At 42.5% G+C, this 19,725-nt stretch overlaps 1 protein-coding gene across 1 annotated transcript in view; it reads left to right on the plus strand.

Moving 5' to 3' along the window:
* The first annotated feature begins 8,993 nt into the window (after positions 1–8,993).
* The window catches only part of ATP13A5 (ATPase 13A5), a 128,741-nt gene continuing 118,009 nt past the window's right edge, over positions 8,994–19,725 (plus strand). Inside the window, 1 exon segment of the mRNA XM_045502579.1 lies at positions 8,994–11,534. Within this exon segment, the coding sequence (XP_045358535.1) occupies positions 11,472–11,534 (63 nt within the window). The 5' untranslated portion in view covers positions 8,994–11,471.

The following is a 19,725-nucleotide window of genomic DNA, read 5'->3' on the forward strand; positions in this document are numbered from 1 at the left end:
TGCAGTGGGTCTTTCACTGTGGCTAATACTCCAGGAATGTGGAATCAAAATCACATCTTTACAAAGTTTTAGACATTTCCTAATGCTGTAGACACCATTATTCCCCGCTTGGTAACAGGGCACTACCGTCTACAAAAACTTTTGCACTCATTCTATTGTTTAAGTCTCATGACAATCTAAAGAGGAAGGCAGGGCAAGGATTACTATCCTCTTTCTTTTGATGAGGTACCAGACCCTCCAAAAGTCTCAGTAACTTGTACAAGGGCATGTAGGAGCTGGAGCTGTGTTCAGACGCAGGACTTCTGCCAATGAGTTCTCTGCTCTGTCACTCTCCCATGTTTCTCCTGGATGAAATGTTTGTAGCATTGAAGAACAAGAAGGCAATCAAGGCAAGGTAACCATCCAGTGGACTGCCGTGACAAGTGTAATTGCTTCTAGAAAGAGGTTTTAGTTCTCATAGAAGTTCTCTTGAATTTGATCATCAGTCACAGAAAGGTCAACTCCCATCGCTGAGGAGTAAAATCCAATAACCAGAGGCCTACAGCCTATTTTGTGGGAGCAGATATAGCTCTGGTTTGTGATTTCGGTCTCCAGAAGCAGAAACCTATATCTTTGCTTGAATTTTGCTCGGCCTCCACTTTGTCCAGCATTTTCGAGTCATATGGACTCTGTCTTGGCTTTAGGCTAACCTCCCTTACGCCAGTCGGTAGCTCATTATTGCCAGCACTCGGTAACTCACTCACTCCAGGCATACAGGGACTTACTTTCCCAACTCGATACCTTTGCTCATGCTGCTTTCTCTTTGGGGGCATCCATAATTCTTACTCTCCTCCCCACATGCCCAAATCCCACCCATTCTCAAGACCCAGTTAGAATGCCACCTGGTCTGCAAGCCAGAAGGGAGATCTCTTCTGTCTACACACTGCACTCCACAAATGTCTCCTTTGTGTGGCAGGCACCTCTTTTGATCATGCACTATGGTCCTGTGCCTTTTTGAATTCCTCCAACTCCCACCCAACTCCACTTTAACTAGAGTGCGCGTTCTCTGAGCGTAGGGACCAAGCCTGATTCTTCTCATCTGCCCACTCGGCACCCAACACAGGGCAGTGGTTGGGGCTCGGCAAGCAGCTGTGGCATGATTGAATAAAAAATATAATCACTAGGACATTTTGTTGATTTATTTTTCCTCCTTTGTCTGTGAACATCTGCTTTCCATGCAGTACAAAGAAGCTGAACTAAAACAATAGGACTATGAATAAAAACACAAAGTGCAAAGTATAGTGATTCCAACATGGAAGCTTCATCAGTCCGGCTGCCCATTTACATGGCAGAGTGCGGAGGTATGCTGTGGAGTTAGATGGGTTAGGCATGTGTTGCAAAGACACTCTCAATGTGTAGGGGACCCAAGGAGTGAATTTATGTGCAGGGACAAAAGTTCTCTCAAGGATATGCTCAACCCAAGGGGAGGGAAAACTGGGGCAGGGCACTTTGTTTAAAAACCAAGGGACAAGGTTTTGGAGGACAAGGGAAGTTTGAGTACGACTGGGTGTGTATTCTCTCTGTTCTCTGGTTTCACCCTAACTTTCAGAACTTTTGCAAGGACTTGGGAAGCTGTGATAGTGAGAGAGGGAGTGCAGAGAGGGAGAGAGAGAAAGAGAGGAAGAGCTAAACCGTCTTGTGTTCTGTGTGTCACAGTGCAATAAAAGGCGGGTGGAGAGAATCCTGACAGTGTTGTGGCTGTGGGAGCACAGATGCATGTTGCTAATGGCTGATCGTATCATGCACAGACACATAGGTAACAAGTAACATGGATAGTCTGAGCATGTCTCCAAATGGCTAAAGGAGATAGAAAGTGCCTGAAGGGGATGGAGAATGGACAAGTGAGACAGAGTGGCCATGCGGTCACAGAAATCTGGGGACCCTGGCAACCAATCTCAGGGTCAGACAAGGCCCACAGAAGCCTCGGGCAGGAGCAGAGATCATCTCAGAGTGGTGACCTGTGGTACCTAGAGCCAAGCCCGGTGGCAGGAGGGGAGAGCATGCTGTGAGTAGGAGCCCTGCAAGCAGCATCACTTGCAGAGGGCTTCTGTGGAAATTCTCAGTGATTCAGGAGGGACTTCAGAGTGGTAGGCCATCTGGGATCCAGGTTGTTCCAGGTTTATGTAACCAGAAAACATAACTTACAAAGATAGGAAAGATTCCTCCCCCCTAGGTGAATGCCTATTTAGTGGAAGTCCATACAGGAACATGTAGGAGGGATACACTCTGAGAAAGCTCCACAGAGCCCTAAAGCCACTCTGTCCCTGGCCTGCGTAGGCACAGAACAAAGCACAAGAGGAGGTGACTGCACAACTGGCTGGATCCTGTGGTCTGAAAGCTGAGCCAATTCTGTCCTCGCCTAACCCAAGGCTAGCCTTGAGAATTTGGTGAACTTGACAGTCTTAAGAATCAAGCCACCATCCATGACTAATTGGAAACCGGTTTGATTTGAGGCTAATTTTGTAGGTCTGGATCCTCCCTAAATGGATCCCAGAAACTGATTTGGTCTGGATGCCGAGAGTCGTAGTTGGGAAAGGCCAAATCTTTGTGTATCCACCCACAGTTCAGCCTAGCACAGTGGGGAAAGTTCACAAGTGTCCCAGAGAAGAGTGGGGTGGCTCCAGCCAGCAGGAGTCTGGGCGTGCACCTGGGGCTGGGGTGAGGGCAGAGCTGGCTTTGTTGTCACAGCAGTCGTGCCAGCTGAAGTTATTGGCTCTTATTCAGAGCCCCATGTCTGACCACATTACCAGTAACCACACAGTACTCGGATAGAGAAAATCAACCTCAAATTTCCTTTTGGGCCATGGCATATGTCAGTTAAGAGTATGAGCTTAGGCGTCACACCCTTCTGAACTCTAATCCAGACTTTCCTGATTTGCGACTTGAGCAAATTAGTCACTGTGTCTACATCTTGACTATTGGCATGTGAATATTATTTACTCCCTTCTTCATAACTGCAGAAGTCAAAGAAAATTAAATGTGGCAATAGTTTCTTTTCCTTCATCTCTAAAACTTTAAGGAGGGTCCTTAAGTCTTGGCCTGGCACATAGTATAGCTCTTCAATGTGTTGTGTGAATCAGTAAAGGAGGATAAGAGAATATGCATAAATGAAGAAGGAATGAACTAACGAACACACAATTCTAGGAATTGAGTGTAATTCTAGTTTAATTAAAACGTAATTATCCATAATTGACTAGTTATTTAAAATTATCCTTTTTTATGTAGTCTGCTGGTTCTTATTTATTTATTTATTTATTTGTTGTTATTTTTTAGGTGTCTATTTGTTTTTGAGAGGGAGAGAGAGAACATGAGCAGGGGAGGGGCAGAGAGAAAGAGAGAGGGAGAGAGAGAATCCCAAGCCGGGTCCACACTGTCAGTACAGAGCCAACTCCAGGGCTGGATCCCATGAGATCATGATCTGAACTAAAGGTGCTTGACCTAAGAAGCTACCCAGGTAGCTGAGCTACCCAGGTGCCCCTGATTGTTATGTAAAATAAGGTAGAGAATGACCTACTTCCAACCTTGGTTTATAGAATCAGTCACTTGCAATTCAAAAGAGTCAACTTTATTTTTAGACCTCGTTTTGTGTCCTTGTCATCCCAGCATATGACTATGGTGAAGGCTTTTTACAATTGGTCCTTCAAGTCTACTGGATCTTGAAATGAGATGCAAGGACCTGCGCAAGGAAGTCCAAGTTGGGGCATATTTATAGGTAGTGTTTAGTTGGCCTCTTGGCTGTCCCATTATGTGTTAGCTCACTCTATCCAGGAAATAGTTCACAGCAATTTATAGGCTTCCTGTGGAACCTGGTTCCCAAACTTGAGCCGTCGTGAAAATCCCCAAGTTGCTTATTAGGAATAAAGTCCTGGGCCCAACCTCACACGTACTCAGTCGGAATCTCTGAGATGAGTCCAGGGGAGTTGTATCTTTAGCAAGCTCTCCAGGTGATTCTGATGATGAATCAGGTGTTGGAACTGTGATCCTAAAAGAATAACTTAGATTGTCCCTAAATGTGCTATCTTGCCCTTGTCCCCATAGAGATACATCTACAATATTTTCCTGCCAACTCCAGCAGTGGGGAGAGAACTTTTTTTTTTTTTTTTGGTGTAATTCCTTTGGAAATACTGTGTTTATCACCCTGCATTCTCTACTCCATGTTATAAAAGACTCGGGTGGGAAGAAACCCCACTGACAGACTTCTCTCCCTTGAGATGAGTCCAGTTATCCCTGCTCTTTGTTAAAACTCTAAGTCCTCTGTTCTTTTCTTTTTTTTTTTTAATTTTTTTAATGTTTATTTATTTTTGACAGAGAGAGAGACACACACACACACACAGCATGAGTGGGGGAGGGGCAGAGAGAGAGGGAGACACAGAATCCGAAGCAGGCTCCAGGCTCTGAGCTGTCAGCACAGAGTCCGACGTGGGGCTCGAACTCACAGACCGCAAGATCATGACCTGAGCAGAAATCGGACATTCAGCCGACTGAGCCACCCAGGTGCCCTTGATTTTTTTCATTTTTTAATGTTTATTTATCTTTGAGAGAGAGAGAGAGAGAGAGCAGGAGTCGGGGAGGGACAGAGAGAGAGGGAGACACAGAATCTGAAGCAGGCTCCAGGCTCCAAGCTGTCAGCACAGAGCCTGACTCAGGGTATAAATCCACAAACTGGGAGATCATGACCTGAGCTGAAGTGGGACGCTTTACCGACTGAGCCACCCAGGCTCCCCCATTCCCTATGTTTGTAATCGTCTGGCCTCATCCAGGCTGTTTTCTTCCCAGGGAAACCTCCTGGATTGACAAATATAATCGAAACTCTGATCTTTGAGTGGAGACAACATCAATTTCAGAAATGCTATTGCCCTTCTGTTCAGCATCCATCACTGGTCTCAGTGGTCATCAGCATTGTCAGTAGCAATGAGGGAGGCAGGAGTGGGGGTTTAGTGTTCACCATGGTAGTGATCTGACAGCACCAGGGCATTTTTGGCCACTAGTCAGATTCCAGTTCGTGACTTACCTGACAAATACAGTTAACGCTTGACAATCATTCTCACTGGCATTTACTGTGCTCAGCTGACAAGCCATGCAACTGGCAGTCGGTGTAGATTTGTTCTTGTGACCAGTCATCAGGAAAGCCCTCCCAAATATTAAATTACACAGACATTCTGTTCTTATGCAGCTACTAAATACACAGAGTACCCTGGGCAATGTGGCATAAGTTTTGGTAAACTTAAGTTCCCTGACAATAGTCAATCCATTTCCAGCAGCATAAAATAAGTTACGACTTCTCTTGGAAAGTTTTTAAAACCTTAGGCAGAAAAAATGGTAAAACTAAACTCAGGTGTTTTATGGAAAATTTTACAGCAGGGAGAGAAGAAATTGGAGGCCTTGAGGTGAGGTTGCTGGGTAAAAGCCAGGTGAGAGCATGGGAAGGTGAAATCTGTTTATATAGCTGGTGGTTTCCTTCCCCCCAATAGAAATGGGTTGATGGTACCTACGTAGATTCAGGGGATACAAATATCAGGAAGCCTTAGTTCTTTCCTGAAGTTGGGTTCCCAGAAACAGACACTGGGACAGGGATTTATGTGCAAATATTTTATTAAGGAACTGTTCCAGGAGAAACTGGTACAGTAGTGGAAGAAGAGACAAGTAAAAATGTGATTTTTGGCAAAGTGTTAACCTCAACCTGATGCTGCCAGGGAGCTTGGGAGTGCAAACTTCACCTCAGTGTCCTAACTCTTGGCGAGGGAGAAAAGGCTCAGACTCAGCCTTCATCATTGGCTCAGGACTGCTTGGGGAGAGTGGGGGTGGGGAGTAAATTCCAGGCACTTTGGGGTCTTTGCTGGGAAAGACAAAAGGGCTCAAAGGCAATCCTCTGCAGAGAATGGCCAATGCAGGTCATTAGAAGAACATGCAAACCCCTGTTGAGGCTTCAAAGGCATCCACAGGGATTTAAACAGACCACAGATAGTATCTGCTCTAGTTCTGTTTTCCACTCTGCCAATGACCAACCTAAAGGAAAAACTCTGTACGCATCTGCCCAATCTGAAAAATGGAATATTGTAAAGCAGATTCTCTAGGCAGGGACAGAGTGATTTATTCATTTACACATTATTTATTGAGCACCTACCATATCTGCCACTCCCTGAACTTAATGCTGGGATTTGAAGAACGGTCCTTTCCCTTGAATGTGGTAAGAGTTTTGTTACTGACTTATGTATAAATGCTATGGGAATGGACCCCAGAGCAAAGTTGGTGAACCCACGGGCCACGAGGGCTACCAAACCTGGACGTATAAACCATTAGGAAAATATAATCGACCCCATAACAGATTAAATCAATTAATACTTATTCAATGACTGAAGATACAATACTTTTAAAATCACAGCATAAGCAAGTGCATAAGAAAGAATAACTTTCAATGCTCCACACCAAATTACGGTATCTGCAATGCATCTGAAGCTAATTTTTTAAACTGTTTTTAATGTTTATTTATATTTGACAGAGAGAGAGAGAGAGAGAGAGAGAGAGCATGAGTGGGGGAGGGGCAGAGAGAGAGGGAGACACAGAATTCGAAGCAGGCTCCAGGCTCCGAGCTGTCAGCACAGAGCCTGACGCGGGGCTCGAACTCACGGACTGCGAGATCATGACCTGAGCCAAAGTCGGACGCTCAACCGACTGAGCCACCCAGGCGCCCCAACTGATTTTATAATCAAGACCAAGAAGATCCTAAGGTTTGATGCCGGCTCTCATACTTGACCCCCATGAGGGCCATGGAAGAGCTGGCCCAGCTACCTAACTTGTGTCTCTGTCCCCTACAGAGGGCAGCTGAATGGGGAGACAGGCCTGGAACAAGAACAGAAATGAGAACCTCATGAATCAGGAGTCAGTTGTAAGTGGGGGAGGTGGAATACCTTTTCCCCCTTGCTTCACATTCTCTAATCAGAAATCCTTGAGCTGCCTTGTTTTCTACTATAAGTTCAGATATTCTAACAATCAGTGACTTTCAAACATTATAACTTCTGGCAACAGATTCTGAATCATCCAGTTTCTACAGGAGGAAGACACCTCAAAGGATCTAGCTGAGCAGTGAATGGTTAACATATCAATGACTAGTTGGAACTGAGCTTGTGGCTGAAAGATGAGCTTGTCAAAGCCCTTTTGTGACATGGGTCACAAGAGCAGCTGGAGGAAAGCAGAAAATACAGATTTAGATTCTGGAACATGACTCCAGTAGTCTGAGCTCAAGGGCAGGGTTTGAGGCTCATTCAGCTCTAGATTCTCATTTTAGGGCCTAGAACAGTGCATTGCATACGGCAGCTTTTCACATGTGTGGGCAGAATGGAATGGAGCTGAACAGGTCGGTGAGTCATTGTACACCCCTAAGGGATGCTTTTTTGCCAACCACATAAAATCTAATTCCTTAGCTCGATCAGATTTCCATCCACTGGCTTCAACTTGGTTATCTAGTTTTTTTCTTCCAAGGCTCTTCAAAAAGAATAAAGCAAGGTACATGTTGTGAGCTGAAATATTTTTGTATAGTAAGTGCAAATTTTAGTTGATACTTGAAATATATTGCTGACTTTGAATAATATCTTTAAAATTGAAGTTCTGTGGGTTTTTTTTTAAGGTTATTTATTTTGAGAGAGAGAGAGAAGAAGATAATGAGTGGGAAGGGGCAGAGAGAGAGGGAAGAAAAAGAGAATCCCAGTCTCCAGGCAGTCAGCACAGAGCCTGATGTAGGGATTGAACTCATGAACCAAGAGACCATGACCTGAGCCAAAACCAAGAGTTGAACAGTTAACCAAATTGCGTTCTGAGTCAGGGACTGTGGGAGGAAATGAGATACTCTCTTAGTTCTATAGTTCCTCTGGCTTTACTCTGAACAGTAAGTCCTTGTAAGGTCTAAGACTAGGCCTCTGAGGGGAATCATTTCTTCAGGACTGTGTGTGAGGTGAGCCTTTCCCTCCCTTTCCTTTTGCATTTCCTCATCCTGCTCCTCCCTCCCCTCCTGTCTCTGGAAGCCTTACCTTATGGCATATGGTGGTGACAACTTCTTGTCATTAGTAAAGAGTTTGCCTTCGGGGTTCACAGGATGAACTGTGTTTTGCTTCCAGCCACAGGGGATCAAGAATCTGCTGCCTTCAGATAGAAAGGATCTGAGAGTCCTAATGTCCCAATGTCCCAACGTAAGTTATCACCTCCTGAGCACTATGGCTGTGCAGCCTGGAGGAAGTCATTCCTACTAATGCTGATGTGGCTTCTCGCACCAGAGATCCTTTCACCCTTGCCCCACTTCCCTGCTACACACATAAACTCAACTGGCGACTCTTCCACACGTGGGCCTGCAAGGGGCTGGCTAAGCCACAGGAGTGTGACTGGCTTTCTCTGGCTTATGGACATCTGACAGTGGATCCTTTGACGTTTATCAGTTGCAGATCTTCTGGGAGTTAGGGTTTAAGGCAGATGTGATTATTTTCTCTGCAGAGCATGTCCTCTGGTGGCTGAAGCAACAGCTCAGTACTTACAAAACCTCAAGACATCTAATACAAACTTTGACCTGGTGACTCAATTATCTGTATGGTGAGCAGGCCAAATGTCAGCATGCACACTGCTAGGGCTCGGAAGCTCATGACCTGTGGGCCATTTGTGAACAGTTGTAATTATTAGAAGACTTTATGTTGGGGGCGCCTGGGTGGCTCAGTCGGTTAAGCATCCAATACTGGGTTTTGGCTCAGGTCATGATCTCACCGTTCATGAGTTCAAGCCCCACAACGGGCTCTGCACTGACAGTGCAGAGTTTGCTTGGGATTTTCTCTTTCTCTCTCTCTCTCCCTCCGCCTCTCCCTGCACTCTCTTCCTCTCTCTCTCTCTCTCTCAAAATAAGCAAGTAAACATGAAAAACAAAGAAGACTTTATGTTGAATGGAAAGAATGTTCATTAGTAGAAAGGTCTCAGGTCTAGCCAGTAAGGAGAACTCTTTAGCCACATACTAAGCAAAAACAAAACAAAACAAAACAAAACAAATGAACCCACACACGTACACATACACATGCACGGGCACACATGCAATCCACTCAAAGAATGGACCAACCAGTTTGACTTGATTTATAAGCTCTTCAAGGCCAGGCGCACCCCTGTTTACGTCTCCATCGTCATTGCTCTGTGCATCCCTTCTCTGCCTCTCTTCTGAAGTCATTGATTTCTCTTGATACCCCACACAGGCTATATTTCTCACCTCTCTTGAATCTTTTCACACATTCTGTCCTTCTGTTCTCTGGCCTAACATGTGCTCACCACCACTTCTATCCCCCATTCCTTCCACCTGGTTAACTTCCACTCATCTTTGCGATGTCGGCACAGATGCCACTTCCTTCAGGAAGCTGTTATCCCATTCACTCTGAGTTCTAGATCCTTTCTACTTAGGCAGGTGCTCACTTGTGTGTTTCTCCCAAGAAACCGTAAACTCCCTCAGGATAGTGACTTTCCTTTTTGCCACTAAATCCCAAAGGCCTAGCACGAATGTCTGGAGTATCTGTTGTTTAACATGTAATTACTGAGTAGGTGTTGAACAGAGTTGTGATAGGTGTTACATTTTTGTGTCTTTGGGCTGTAAGTAGCAGAAACCACAAACAGCAGCAGCTTTATTAAGAACATCTCATTAAGTTTGGAACAAGGTGTCTGGAGCGAGTAGTCCCAGGCTTAGTGCCATGGCTCAGTGGTATCATAAGGATCTAAGCTCTTCTGCTCTTTGCTCTGCCATCATTGGCATGGTGATTTTCATTCTCCTTATGATCGAAAGATGGCTGCCATACTCCAAGCATCACATCCTCACCTATCGCTTTCAAAGGAAGGGAGTAAAAGATAGAAAATAAGCTATTTTCTCTTTTTCATCAATAGGTTCATCTTTTCCAGAAGACCTCTGTCCCTAGTTGTCTTTCTTTTGCACGTTACTGTTGAGAACTGGGTCACATGCCCACTCTTAGGTAAATCGTGACTCATCCTTGTGCTTTCAGCTGAAGTCAGACTGCCCAGACAAAGGAGCTATTCTTTTAGCAGAAATATGAGTGAATAGTGGATGGATAAGAAGTAAGTGACAGCTGCTCCTCAAGTCTTTAATTACATTTTACTAAAACCCAGGACAACTTTCTCCAAATCTGAGCTCTACCTCAGATTGGTAACACTTAAAATGCCACATTTGTGATCACATATTTCTCTTTAGTGTGGGCACTTCAGCAGCCTCTCTGGCATGCAAAGCTGTAATTGTTTGTTTCCATCAACCACTTCCTCCTGGGCCAGAGAGCACGTTGGATTCTCCTAAACTTCAAGGCAGCACTGGTTCCCTTGAAGGCAACCAATGACTCTCTTAGGCAGAAGAGAGAGTCAAGTGTCATCCTCTGTAGTCTTCACTCCTGGTAAGTTTTCTTCCATAGCCAAAGTGGCAAGGATTTTGTTCAGTGGACTAGATGCAATAAAAAGAAAAAAAAAAAAGATAAAATTCTTTCTTATGAACAACTTAAACTTTGAGTGGATCCCAGTGCACCTATTTTTTGATAAAAATATCAAGTTCAGTGGTAATTATACAATTGTGGAAATTTAGATGATATCCCCAATAATCAGCCTTTCTAGCTCCTTCTGCATTATATGCTTATCTGAAAACTTTTTACAAACTAAAAAAAGAAAATGAAAGGAGTCAAATTATTATTAGAAACTTCTTTTTTCTTCATTAGAGTTACAATAATGGTGATGATTATCTTTTATTGAGTGTGACAGGTGCTATTGTTGATTTTTTACAAATATCTTAGATCGTCATATCAACTATTTAATTATTATTGACACTTTATATATTAGAAACCTAAAATTCAGATTTTAAGTGATCTGCTCAGGCTCATCAGTAGAGCAGGTACTAGAGTTCAAGTTTTCCTGATTCCAAAATGATTGCTACATTCTCCATCACGAACCAACTCCCCTTCCTTAGATTCTCATTGTCACCCCAACATATCCATATCCCGAAGTTCCACAGGGTTTTTATTCATCTCTAACTAGTTAATCTTTTTGCCTTGGGGTTTTAGTGAAGTGGCCATTCTCATTCATTGGCTGAGATACTTACGGGCAGTGCACGAAATTATTAATCTTTCTGGTTCAACAACTTAAGTCTACAGCCTATCACATCTCACATCAGCAAATAAACACCAGGGAGGGGGGAAAAAAAAGAAACACACTAAGCGGATAGATGAATGGGCCAATCCTGTGGCTGAGGAGAGTATTTCCTCTCTTTTCTTTGTTAGCCTAATAGGTGAGGATTGTGGTAAGAGATTTTAAAAGCACCTGAGAAAGCAGTGACAAGTAGTGACTGCTCTGAGTTCACATAAGTCTCAAGCAGCTTTGACTTTTCCCTAAAGAGTTAGTCAGGAGGGACCCTAACAAGTCTGGTTTAGATGGAGGAGAAGAGTAAGAAGGACCACCGGGCTCTGCTCAACCAAGGAGAGGAGAATGAACTGGTGAGTCTTCCCTTTTTTGGAGTACGGACTTCTCAAAGTATCTGAGGCTATGGGTAGGTGCAACTGTAGTGGTACTGGCTTTAGGAATTGCAGAGATTTAATTATTGTAAGGCTCCTTGAGATCCAAGGGCACAATTTGATAGTTGGGGAAGGGGCTGAGAAGACTGTCTTCTAGATGATGGAGTTCTTGCCAACCCCATATGCATCAGACAGAATGAACTTTCCTTCTTAGACATTTTGTGGAGTATTCAGTGTATATCCCACATCGTGCTCAGGAAGGGGTCTCCCCCTCATCATCTGGGTCTCCATCTACTTGGACAAACTCAAGCAAAACCTGAAAGTTTTTTGTGAATTCTTATGTTTTTGGTATATCTGTATTACTGAAGCTCGGTGTTCTTTGGGTTGAAGTTATGCTAAAAGTATAGAGAGGTTTTAAGCACTAAGTACTAAAAAAAGAGAACATTGTGGCCTGGGATTAAGTATATATATATATTTTAAAAAGTTTTCACTTCTCCAGTTCTCTTTCCCTACTGCCCCTTCTACCAAACATATAGCCATTTTGAAAAATAATCATTAAAAGCTTAGAAACTGCAGGGTCTGTTTGGGACTGACAAGTTGACATTTGTTATTTTAATTGATCCTTAGAATTCAATGATGAAGGACTTAATCCTATTTCATACAAAGAAATCTGAGATCAAGGAGGTTAAGTAACTTGTAAAAGGTCTTCTTCAGTCTACAAGGGACAGGCTGGAAATCGAGCCCCCTTCTTCCCCCTTCACACTCCATGCTATTCACACTGCAATAGTGTCTGCAGGTAGGCAATGAGAAAGGGAGAGAAGGAGAATGGGGGCCCAGACAGAGATGGAACACTGGAGATGGAAAGGGCCCATGAGATGTGGGTCACATAGCAGAAGGGTGTCAGTTTCCTGCTTGGTCTTCCAGTTCCCCATGAGATCTGTGGGAAATCCACACCCACTCTCTCTCCACACCCTTCTTTGTTAACCTAATAAAAATAAGTGATTTCATGTACACCTACACTGTTCAAGAAGGCAGTCCCTGGTCATACATGGTTCTTGAATACTAGCAAAATAGTGGGACCAAAGTGAAATGTGCTCTATGTGTAACATACACACCAGATTTTGAAGATAGTGAAAGAAAAAAGAGTAAAGTAGCTCATTAATAATTTTTATATCGGTTACACTTTGAAATGATAGTTTGGATATGTTGGGTTACATAACATATGTTATAAAAATTGATTACATCTGCTTTTTACTTCTTTAATGCGTCCACTAGGAAATTTCAATTACAAACATGGTTCACATCAGCGACTTCTATTATCATACCACACTGATCTGGACAATGGTATAATGCTTCAAATCTTGAAGGGATTCAAAGAACTAAAACCTGCTTACCTGTATTCACTACTAAACAGCTCTGTGCCAGTTTTGATGTTTTTTTTCCCAACATGTAGATGACTGTTCATGAAAATCTTTGGCTGCTCTTTATTTTTTCTCTAACTCTGTGATGTATTTATAAAGTCTGTAGCCTAGTATTTTAATTTTCTGAATCACGTGGGGGGCATAAGTCTCTCTCCTTAGCCAGGCATGTATTGAGGCACACAGTGTGCATGTCAGCCGTTGTTTCAGGGTTCTCTTAGGCCATTCGTGCTGCATTTGCTTTCTAAAGGTGGTCTTGATTCTGCCTCGGAGACACAAGAGATGCTTTGTTCACATGAGTTGCAAAGCCAATCTTTCCACTGGTGCTCTCCCCCTCTTTACTGACGCCTGCCAACTAAATGTCAACATTACAACTGGGAGCAGCTCCAGGGGAGGAAAGGGCTACTTGGTGTGGAAGATACAGTTTTGATAGGAGAGCTCTTCACTTCACATTAATTTGTTTTCTGGGAAACAGTGAAGGATTTCTGGACTCTAAGACCACAGATCTAGGCTTTAGTCAAGGACCTGCTGTTAACCACGAGTGTGGACACCTTTTGGGGCCTTGCTAGTTGCCTGAAAACAATATCACGTTAACCCCTCTGATTTGAAAGTTTTGCGAGTGCCATATATGGAATGTGGAAAGTGCTGTGAAAATATAAGGAGTTCACTTATATCCAAGGAGGCAGGACTCACTATGGGAAATTTGCAAATAGTAAGTGAAATTAGTATTGGAAATATCCTCCCTTTCACTGATTAAACTTGGGGAGTGATAATTGTTTGAGAGCTACCATTACAAAACCAAACAGTATGTGATGAATTAGTAAGAAAAATCAGGAACTTGGAATGTCTGAATTATTTTAATATATTTTTAAAGTTTATTTGTTTATTTTGAGAGAAAGAGAAAGCATGAGTGGGAGGAGGGACAGAGAGAGAGGAAGAGAGAGAATCCCAAGCAGGTTCCACACCAGTGTGGAGCTCAATGCAGGGCTCAAACCCATGAACCATGAGATCATGACCTGAGCAAAAGTTGGATGCTTGACCAACTGAGCCACCCAGGTGCCCCTGAATTATTTTAAACAACAGCATGTACTCCTCATCTTTAATTTAAAGACACACACACACACACACACACACACACACACACACAAACCCTACTCAAAGGATTAAAATTGAAAATCAAAAATCACGCCCTATTGGCCTCTTTCCTGTCTTTTGTCAAAATTTATGTTAACAGCTGGGATGAAGGCAAGCTTATCTAATCTGTGACTGATGCCCCACTATGAGGGAAAGGTAACAATATAGGCGACAGAACCAAGATTCAAAAAGTTTTCTAGACTTGATTGTAAGAGAGAAATTGACAATGTGGTGTAACAGGCCTTGGTATTGAGTTTGTGTTTAAAGTTATTCTCGAACTACAAGGTGGGGATATCAATGACTTGGGCTTCGTAGCTATGCGTGAAAAAGTAATTAAAGTGCTTTATTTGGTCATGGCTGAATTTTTAGTTACCACTATGATATAGCTATAAAAAATTAGTACTTGGATGTCTCACTAGAAGCCCATTCAGCATAATAGAAGAAATAACAGTTCTATTATAATCTATAATATTTAGGAAACTTCCAGGGAGTTATATTTACTTCTAAGATTCAAACAAGAAGTATAGTGTATTTAGAGGGATATCTGGGGGCGCCTGGGTGGCGCAGTCGGTTAAGCGTCCGACTTCAGCCAGGTCACGATCTCGCGGTCCGTGAGTTCGAGCCCCGCGTCAGGCTCTGGGCTGATGGCTCAGAGCCTGGAGCCTGTTTCCGATTCTGTGTCTCCCTCTCTCTCTGACCCTCCCCTGTTCATGCTCTGTCTCTCTCTGTCCCAAAAATAAAATAAACGTTGAAAAAAAAAATTTAGAGGGATATCTGGATTTCACAAACAAGAATCATTTAAAATGGTGTAGCCACTCTGGAGAACAGTATGGAGGCTCCTCAAAAAATTTAAAATAGAGCTACCCTACAATGCAGCAATTGCACTACTAGGTATTTATCCAAGGGATACAAAAAGGCTGATTTTAAGGGGCACATGCACCCCAATGTTTATAGCATCACTAACAAAAATAGCTAAAATTATGGAAAGAGCACAAATATCCATCAACTGATGAATGGATAAAGAAGATGTAGTATACACACACACACACGCGCGCACGTGCACGCGCACACACACACACAATGGAGTATCACTGAGTGATCAAAAAGAATGAAATCTTGCCATCTGCAATAATGTGGATGGAACTAGAATGTATTATGCTAAGCAAAATAAGTCAGTCAGAGAAAGATAAATACAGTATGATTCCACTCATATGTAGAATTTAAGAAACAAAACAGATGAGCACAGGGGAAGGGAAGGAAAAATAAGATAAAAACAGAGAGGGAGGAAAACCATAAGAGACTCTTAAATTCAGAGAATAAAATGAGAATTGCTGGAGGGGTGCTGGATGGGGGGATGGGCTAAATGGGTGATGGGCATTAGGAATGGCACTTTTGTTGGGATGAGTGCTGGGTGTATGTAAGTGATGGAATCACCAAATTCTACTCCTGAACCATTGTTACACTATATGTTAACTAACTTGGATTTAAATTAAAAAAAAAAAAAAAAAGAATCGTTTAAAAGATATTGGGAATAGTTACCCAAAGAATAATCAAGTCTTCCAATAGTTGAGAGGCTGATGTGGAGAACAGAGTATAAGTTGGCAGAATCCAGCCTGATTTATTTTCATTACAGGACAATTTCCTAACCATCTGTGGTGGCAGAATCTTAACATGATACCTCTCCATTGACTCTTCCCCTTGTATAATTCCCTTCAGTTGAGTGTGGTGGAACCCATAAATATGATGAGCTGTAACTCCTGTGACTATGTTATGTTGTGTGGCAAAATGGATTTTACAGATGTAATCAGCATAGACTCAGCTGAGTTAATCAAAAGAGAGATTGCCTAGGTGGGTCTGACCTGATCAGGTGAGCACAGAAAAGAGCTTGCGTTCTTTCTGGAATTATGGATATTCAGAGCATGATAGGGGCTTGATCCAAGGGAGCTTTTTCCATTGCATCTTTGAAGATGGAAAGCTCTGTGTGGTAAGAACTCTGTGTCTAAGAACTGAGAACTGAGAGCAACTTCTAGTTTACAACCAGCAAGAGAAGGGGGGGGGGTGGTCTCTCTCTCTTGGTGCTAGAAGAAACAACTAAATCCTGCCAATAACCGTGTGATCTGGAAAGAGGTCCTTGATCTCTGAAAGGAACACAGCCCAGAGGACACCTTGATCTTTTTGTGAGACACTGAGCAGAGGATCCACAGTCAGACCCCTAACCCACGGAAACTGCGAGATAATGGATTTGTGTTGTTTTAAACCACTAAGTTTGTTATGTGGCAATAAAAACTAATACACCACAGCTATCCAACAAGGGAAGGTATAGCCCTATAAATTAGTGAGCAGCCTAACTTTGGTAGCCTCTAGATGCTCATTGTGAAGGATGGTCTATAGCTATTTTTTTCAGGAAAGGAATTTGAACCATATCATTTCTGAGATACCCCTCTTGTATTACTGATGCCCTCATTTCAGGAATAAAATTTAACAGAACATGCCATGTTGTCCCATGTCCTGGTCTAAGGCAAATTCTGGCTCTTGAAATGGCCTCTGCTGATTAGCCCATGCATCTCATTACTTTTTGACCCACGCTTTCTGCTTTTTTACTGTTAGATGCATCAAACAAAAGTCCTTACTTGCACTTTTACTTCCAGGAAGTAGCACTTTTGTTAGAGTAGTTGTCTGGAGCTGAGAGTGATAATATGTTCATCTCTTCGGTATTGGGTTTTGATTCACACTGCTAAAGAGGAAAGGGCCTTTCTTATTCCAGAAAGAAGCGTACAGGAAAAACTTAAGAGGTTGACCTATTTCAATAATTATTTTGGGGGCGCCTGGGTGGCGCAGTCGGTTAAGCGTCCGACTTCAGCCAGGTCACGATCTCGCGGTCCGTGAGTTCGAGCCCCGCGTCAGGCTCTGGGCTGATGGCTCAGAGCCTGGAGCCTGTTTCCGATTCTGTGTCTCCCTCTCTCTCTGCCCCTCCCCCGTTCATGCTCTGTCTCTCTCTGTCCCAAAAATAAATAAACGTTGAAAAAAAAATAATTATTATTTTGAACATCTTTAAGACTCAATTTTTTGATCTACAAACAATAATTTATAAGTACTGTGAATAATAGTATCTATTTTCATAAATAATTACGCCTATTTCATGGAGTAGTTGTGAGGATTGAATGGTACCTGAGTAAGTGCTTGAGAAAGGTTAGCTCTGATTGCCAAATGCAGACAAAAGAGAAAGTGACCCAAGACATTGTCTCCCCCTGCTCAAGGGACACTCCATGCGTGAACACAGGACAAGATATATGAAGCTATAACTAAAATTTCTTGTTAATCAGTGATGACTAACACAAATTACTACATGCAGCCAAACCAAAGCAGTAATAGAGGGGTAAGGAACAATGACTATACTGACATGATCCATTAATTGGGGCACCCGGCTAGCTCGGTTGGTTAAGCGTCAACTCTTGATCTCGGCTTGGGTCATGACCTCACGATTCATGAGTTCAAGCCCCTCATCCAGCTCTGCATTGACCGCGCAGAGCCTACCTAGGATTCTCTCCCACTCTCTCTCTGCCACTAACCCACTCATGCTTTCTGTGTCTCTCTCTCAAAATTAACAAGTAGGCTTAAAAATTTTAACATGATCCATGAACCAGAGACATTTACCCTAACATTAAAGAAAAGAACCTGGGAACACGGCAGAGTTGGAGACAAGAGAGCAGAGGAGAACCTTCACTCACCTATCACACAAAGGAACACAATTGGGTCTCCAGATAAAGATGACAAAGGGTAGATTGTGAATAATGAATGGAAACATGGTGCTGTGATTGCTGTTTGAGAAAAAAGAGGACAAACACGATGAATTCTTGGCCCATAAAAGGACTCAGAGGTATCATCTCCTTGGCCATGGTTCAAGGGAAAGCTTGAGGCCTGCCCAGAAAAAGCTAACTTACTTTAAGGCTATTGGAGCACCTCTGCATGGAAGGGCTTAACACTTCACAGCATAAAACTGGCATTGCCATTCCCAGAGGTAATTAGCGTACTGAGAATTATTTATGTTATGTCTTGGTTGAGTAAATACTGACTTGGTGCTGTGAGAATGTGGGTTTGAGTAAGTGAATGTTTGCAAACTGTAACCCAGAGACCCATTCTAAAAGAGTTGAGTCACATACTACGGTGCCTGTGCATGGTAAGTACGCAAGAAATATGTAGGTAAGTAGGGGCGCCTGAGTGGCTTAGTTGGTTAAGCTTCCGACTCTTCAGCTCCAGTCACCATCTCACGGTTCATTAGACGGAGCCCTGCATCGGGCTCTGTGCTGACAAGGCGGAACCTACTTGAGATTCTGCCTCCCTCTCTCTGCCCCTCCTGCACTTCTTTCTATCTTCTCTCTCAAAATAAATAAAAAATAAACTTTAAACATTGCTGAAAAGAAATATTTAGATAAACACATGAAAGGTGAGCGTAAGAATAAGAGCGTTTACAAAAATGCAAAAGGACCTGTTCACAACACCAGTCATGCACAAATGCTAGTGCTCTAGATGCAATGAAAATTCAGGAAGAAAAATAAGCAGAGAGCTGGGGGACGGTTGCGCCCAACTAAGAGGAGCTCTCCAAAAGAGGACTCGGGGGAAGAGACAATGTTTAGATGAAGCTGCACCCTGTAACTCTCCTTTCCTGCGGAATTTGGCCAATCTTAGTTCCATCTCTGATGGTAATTATAAGACCTACTTATTTAAAAAAGAAAGGAAAATGATTTTAAAAGTGCCTTTTATGCACTAGAACTCCATATTGTATGTTCTCATTTAATCCCCATGAGCTAGCCACTCAGATATACATATATACAGATATACAGATGTACATAAAAATATACATTTTATACTGGGAAAATGAGGCTCAGTTAAGTAACATATGCAAAGTCACATTACCTTGGGGGGGGAGGATCCCCTATTACACGGTTTTCCTCCTATATGAGTGAAGATGATTGTACTGTGTGTGTGTGTATGCTCATATATATATATATATATATACACATATATATACATATATAATACATATGTACATATAATTTCTAATGCATGATTCATATATATATTATATATTAGTTACTAAGCTAGTTAGTTTTTCAATCAATTTGGCGTTTATCTTAAAGCTCTTTTCCCAGTTTCATGTATCACGAAGGTGAGCAGTTTTCTTTTTGGCCTGTGTTTGACTTCAATTTTGACAATTCGTGCTCTGTGGGAAAAGCAAAAATTCCACTTTAAGCCATTGGATCAATCACTTTTAGAAATAGAACAACGGTTTTCTCAAATAGCATTTAGTTCTGAATATTGCCTGTGGTCAAATCATTTCACAATGACTCCAATGGGACTAGCCGTTTTTAATCTACTGACATTTTGTTGACCTGTATATTACTCAAGCTAATATTAACCGTTAATGTATACTACATACTTGAAATGTTTCAAGAGCCCTGCTAAATGCTTTGCATGCATTAACTCATTGGTTTCTTGGAACAAACCCGGAAGATACTGTTATTTTCCTTTATGGAAGGGGAAAGTGAGTCATCAGAAGAAATAAAGTGGGTTGCTCAATGACTTATATGGGGTTAAGTGGTAGAGGGATGATTTGAACTGAG

Source organism: Leopardus geoffroyi, chromosome C2 (genome assembly GCF_018350155.1).
Source record: "Leopardus geoffroyi isolate Oge1 chromosome C2, O.geoffroyi_Oge1_pat1.0, whole genome shotgun sequence".
NCBI lineage: Eukaryota > Metazoa > Chordata > Mammalia > Carnivora > Felidae > Leopardus > Leopardus geoffroyi.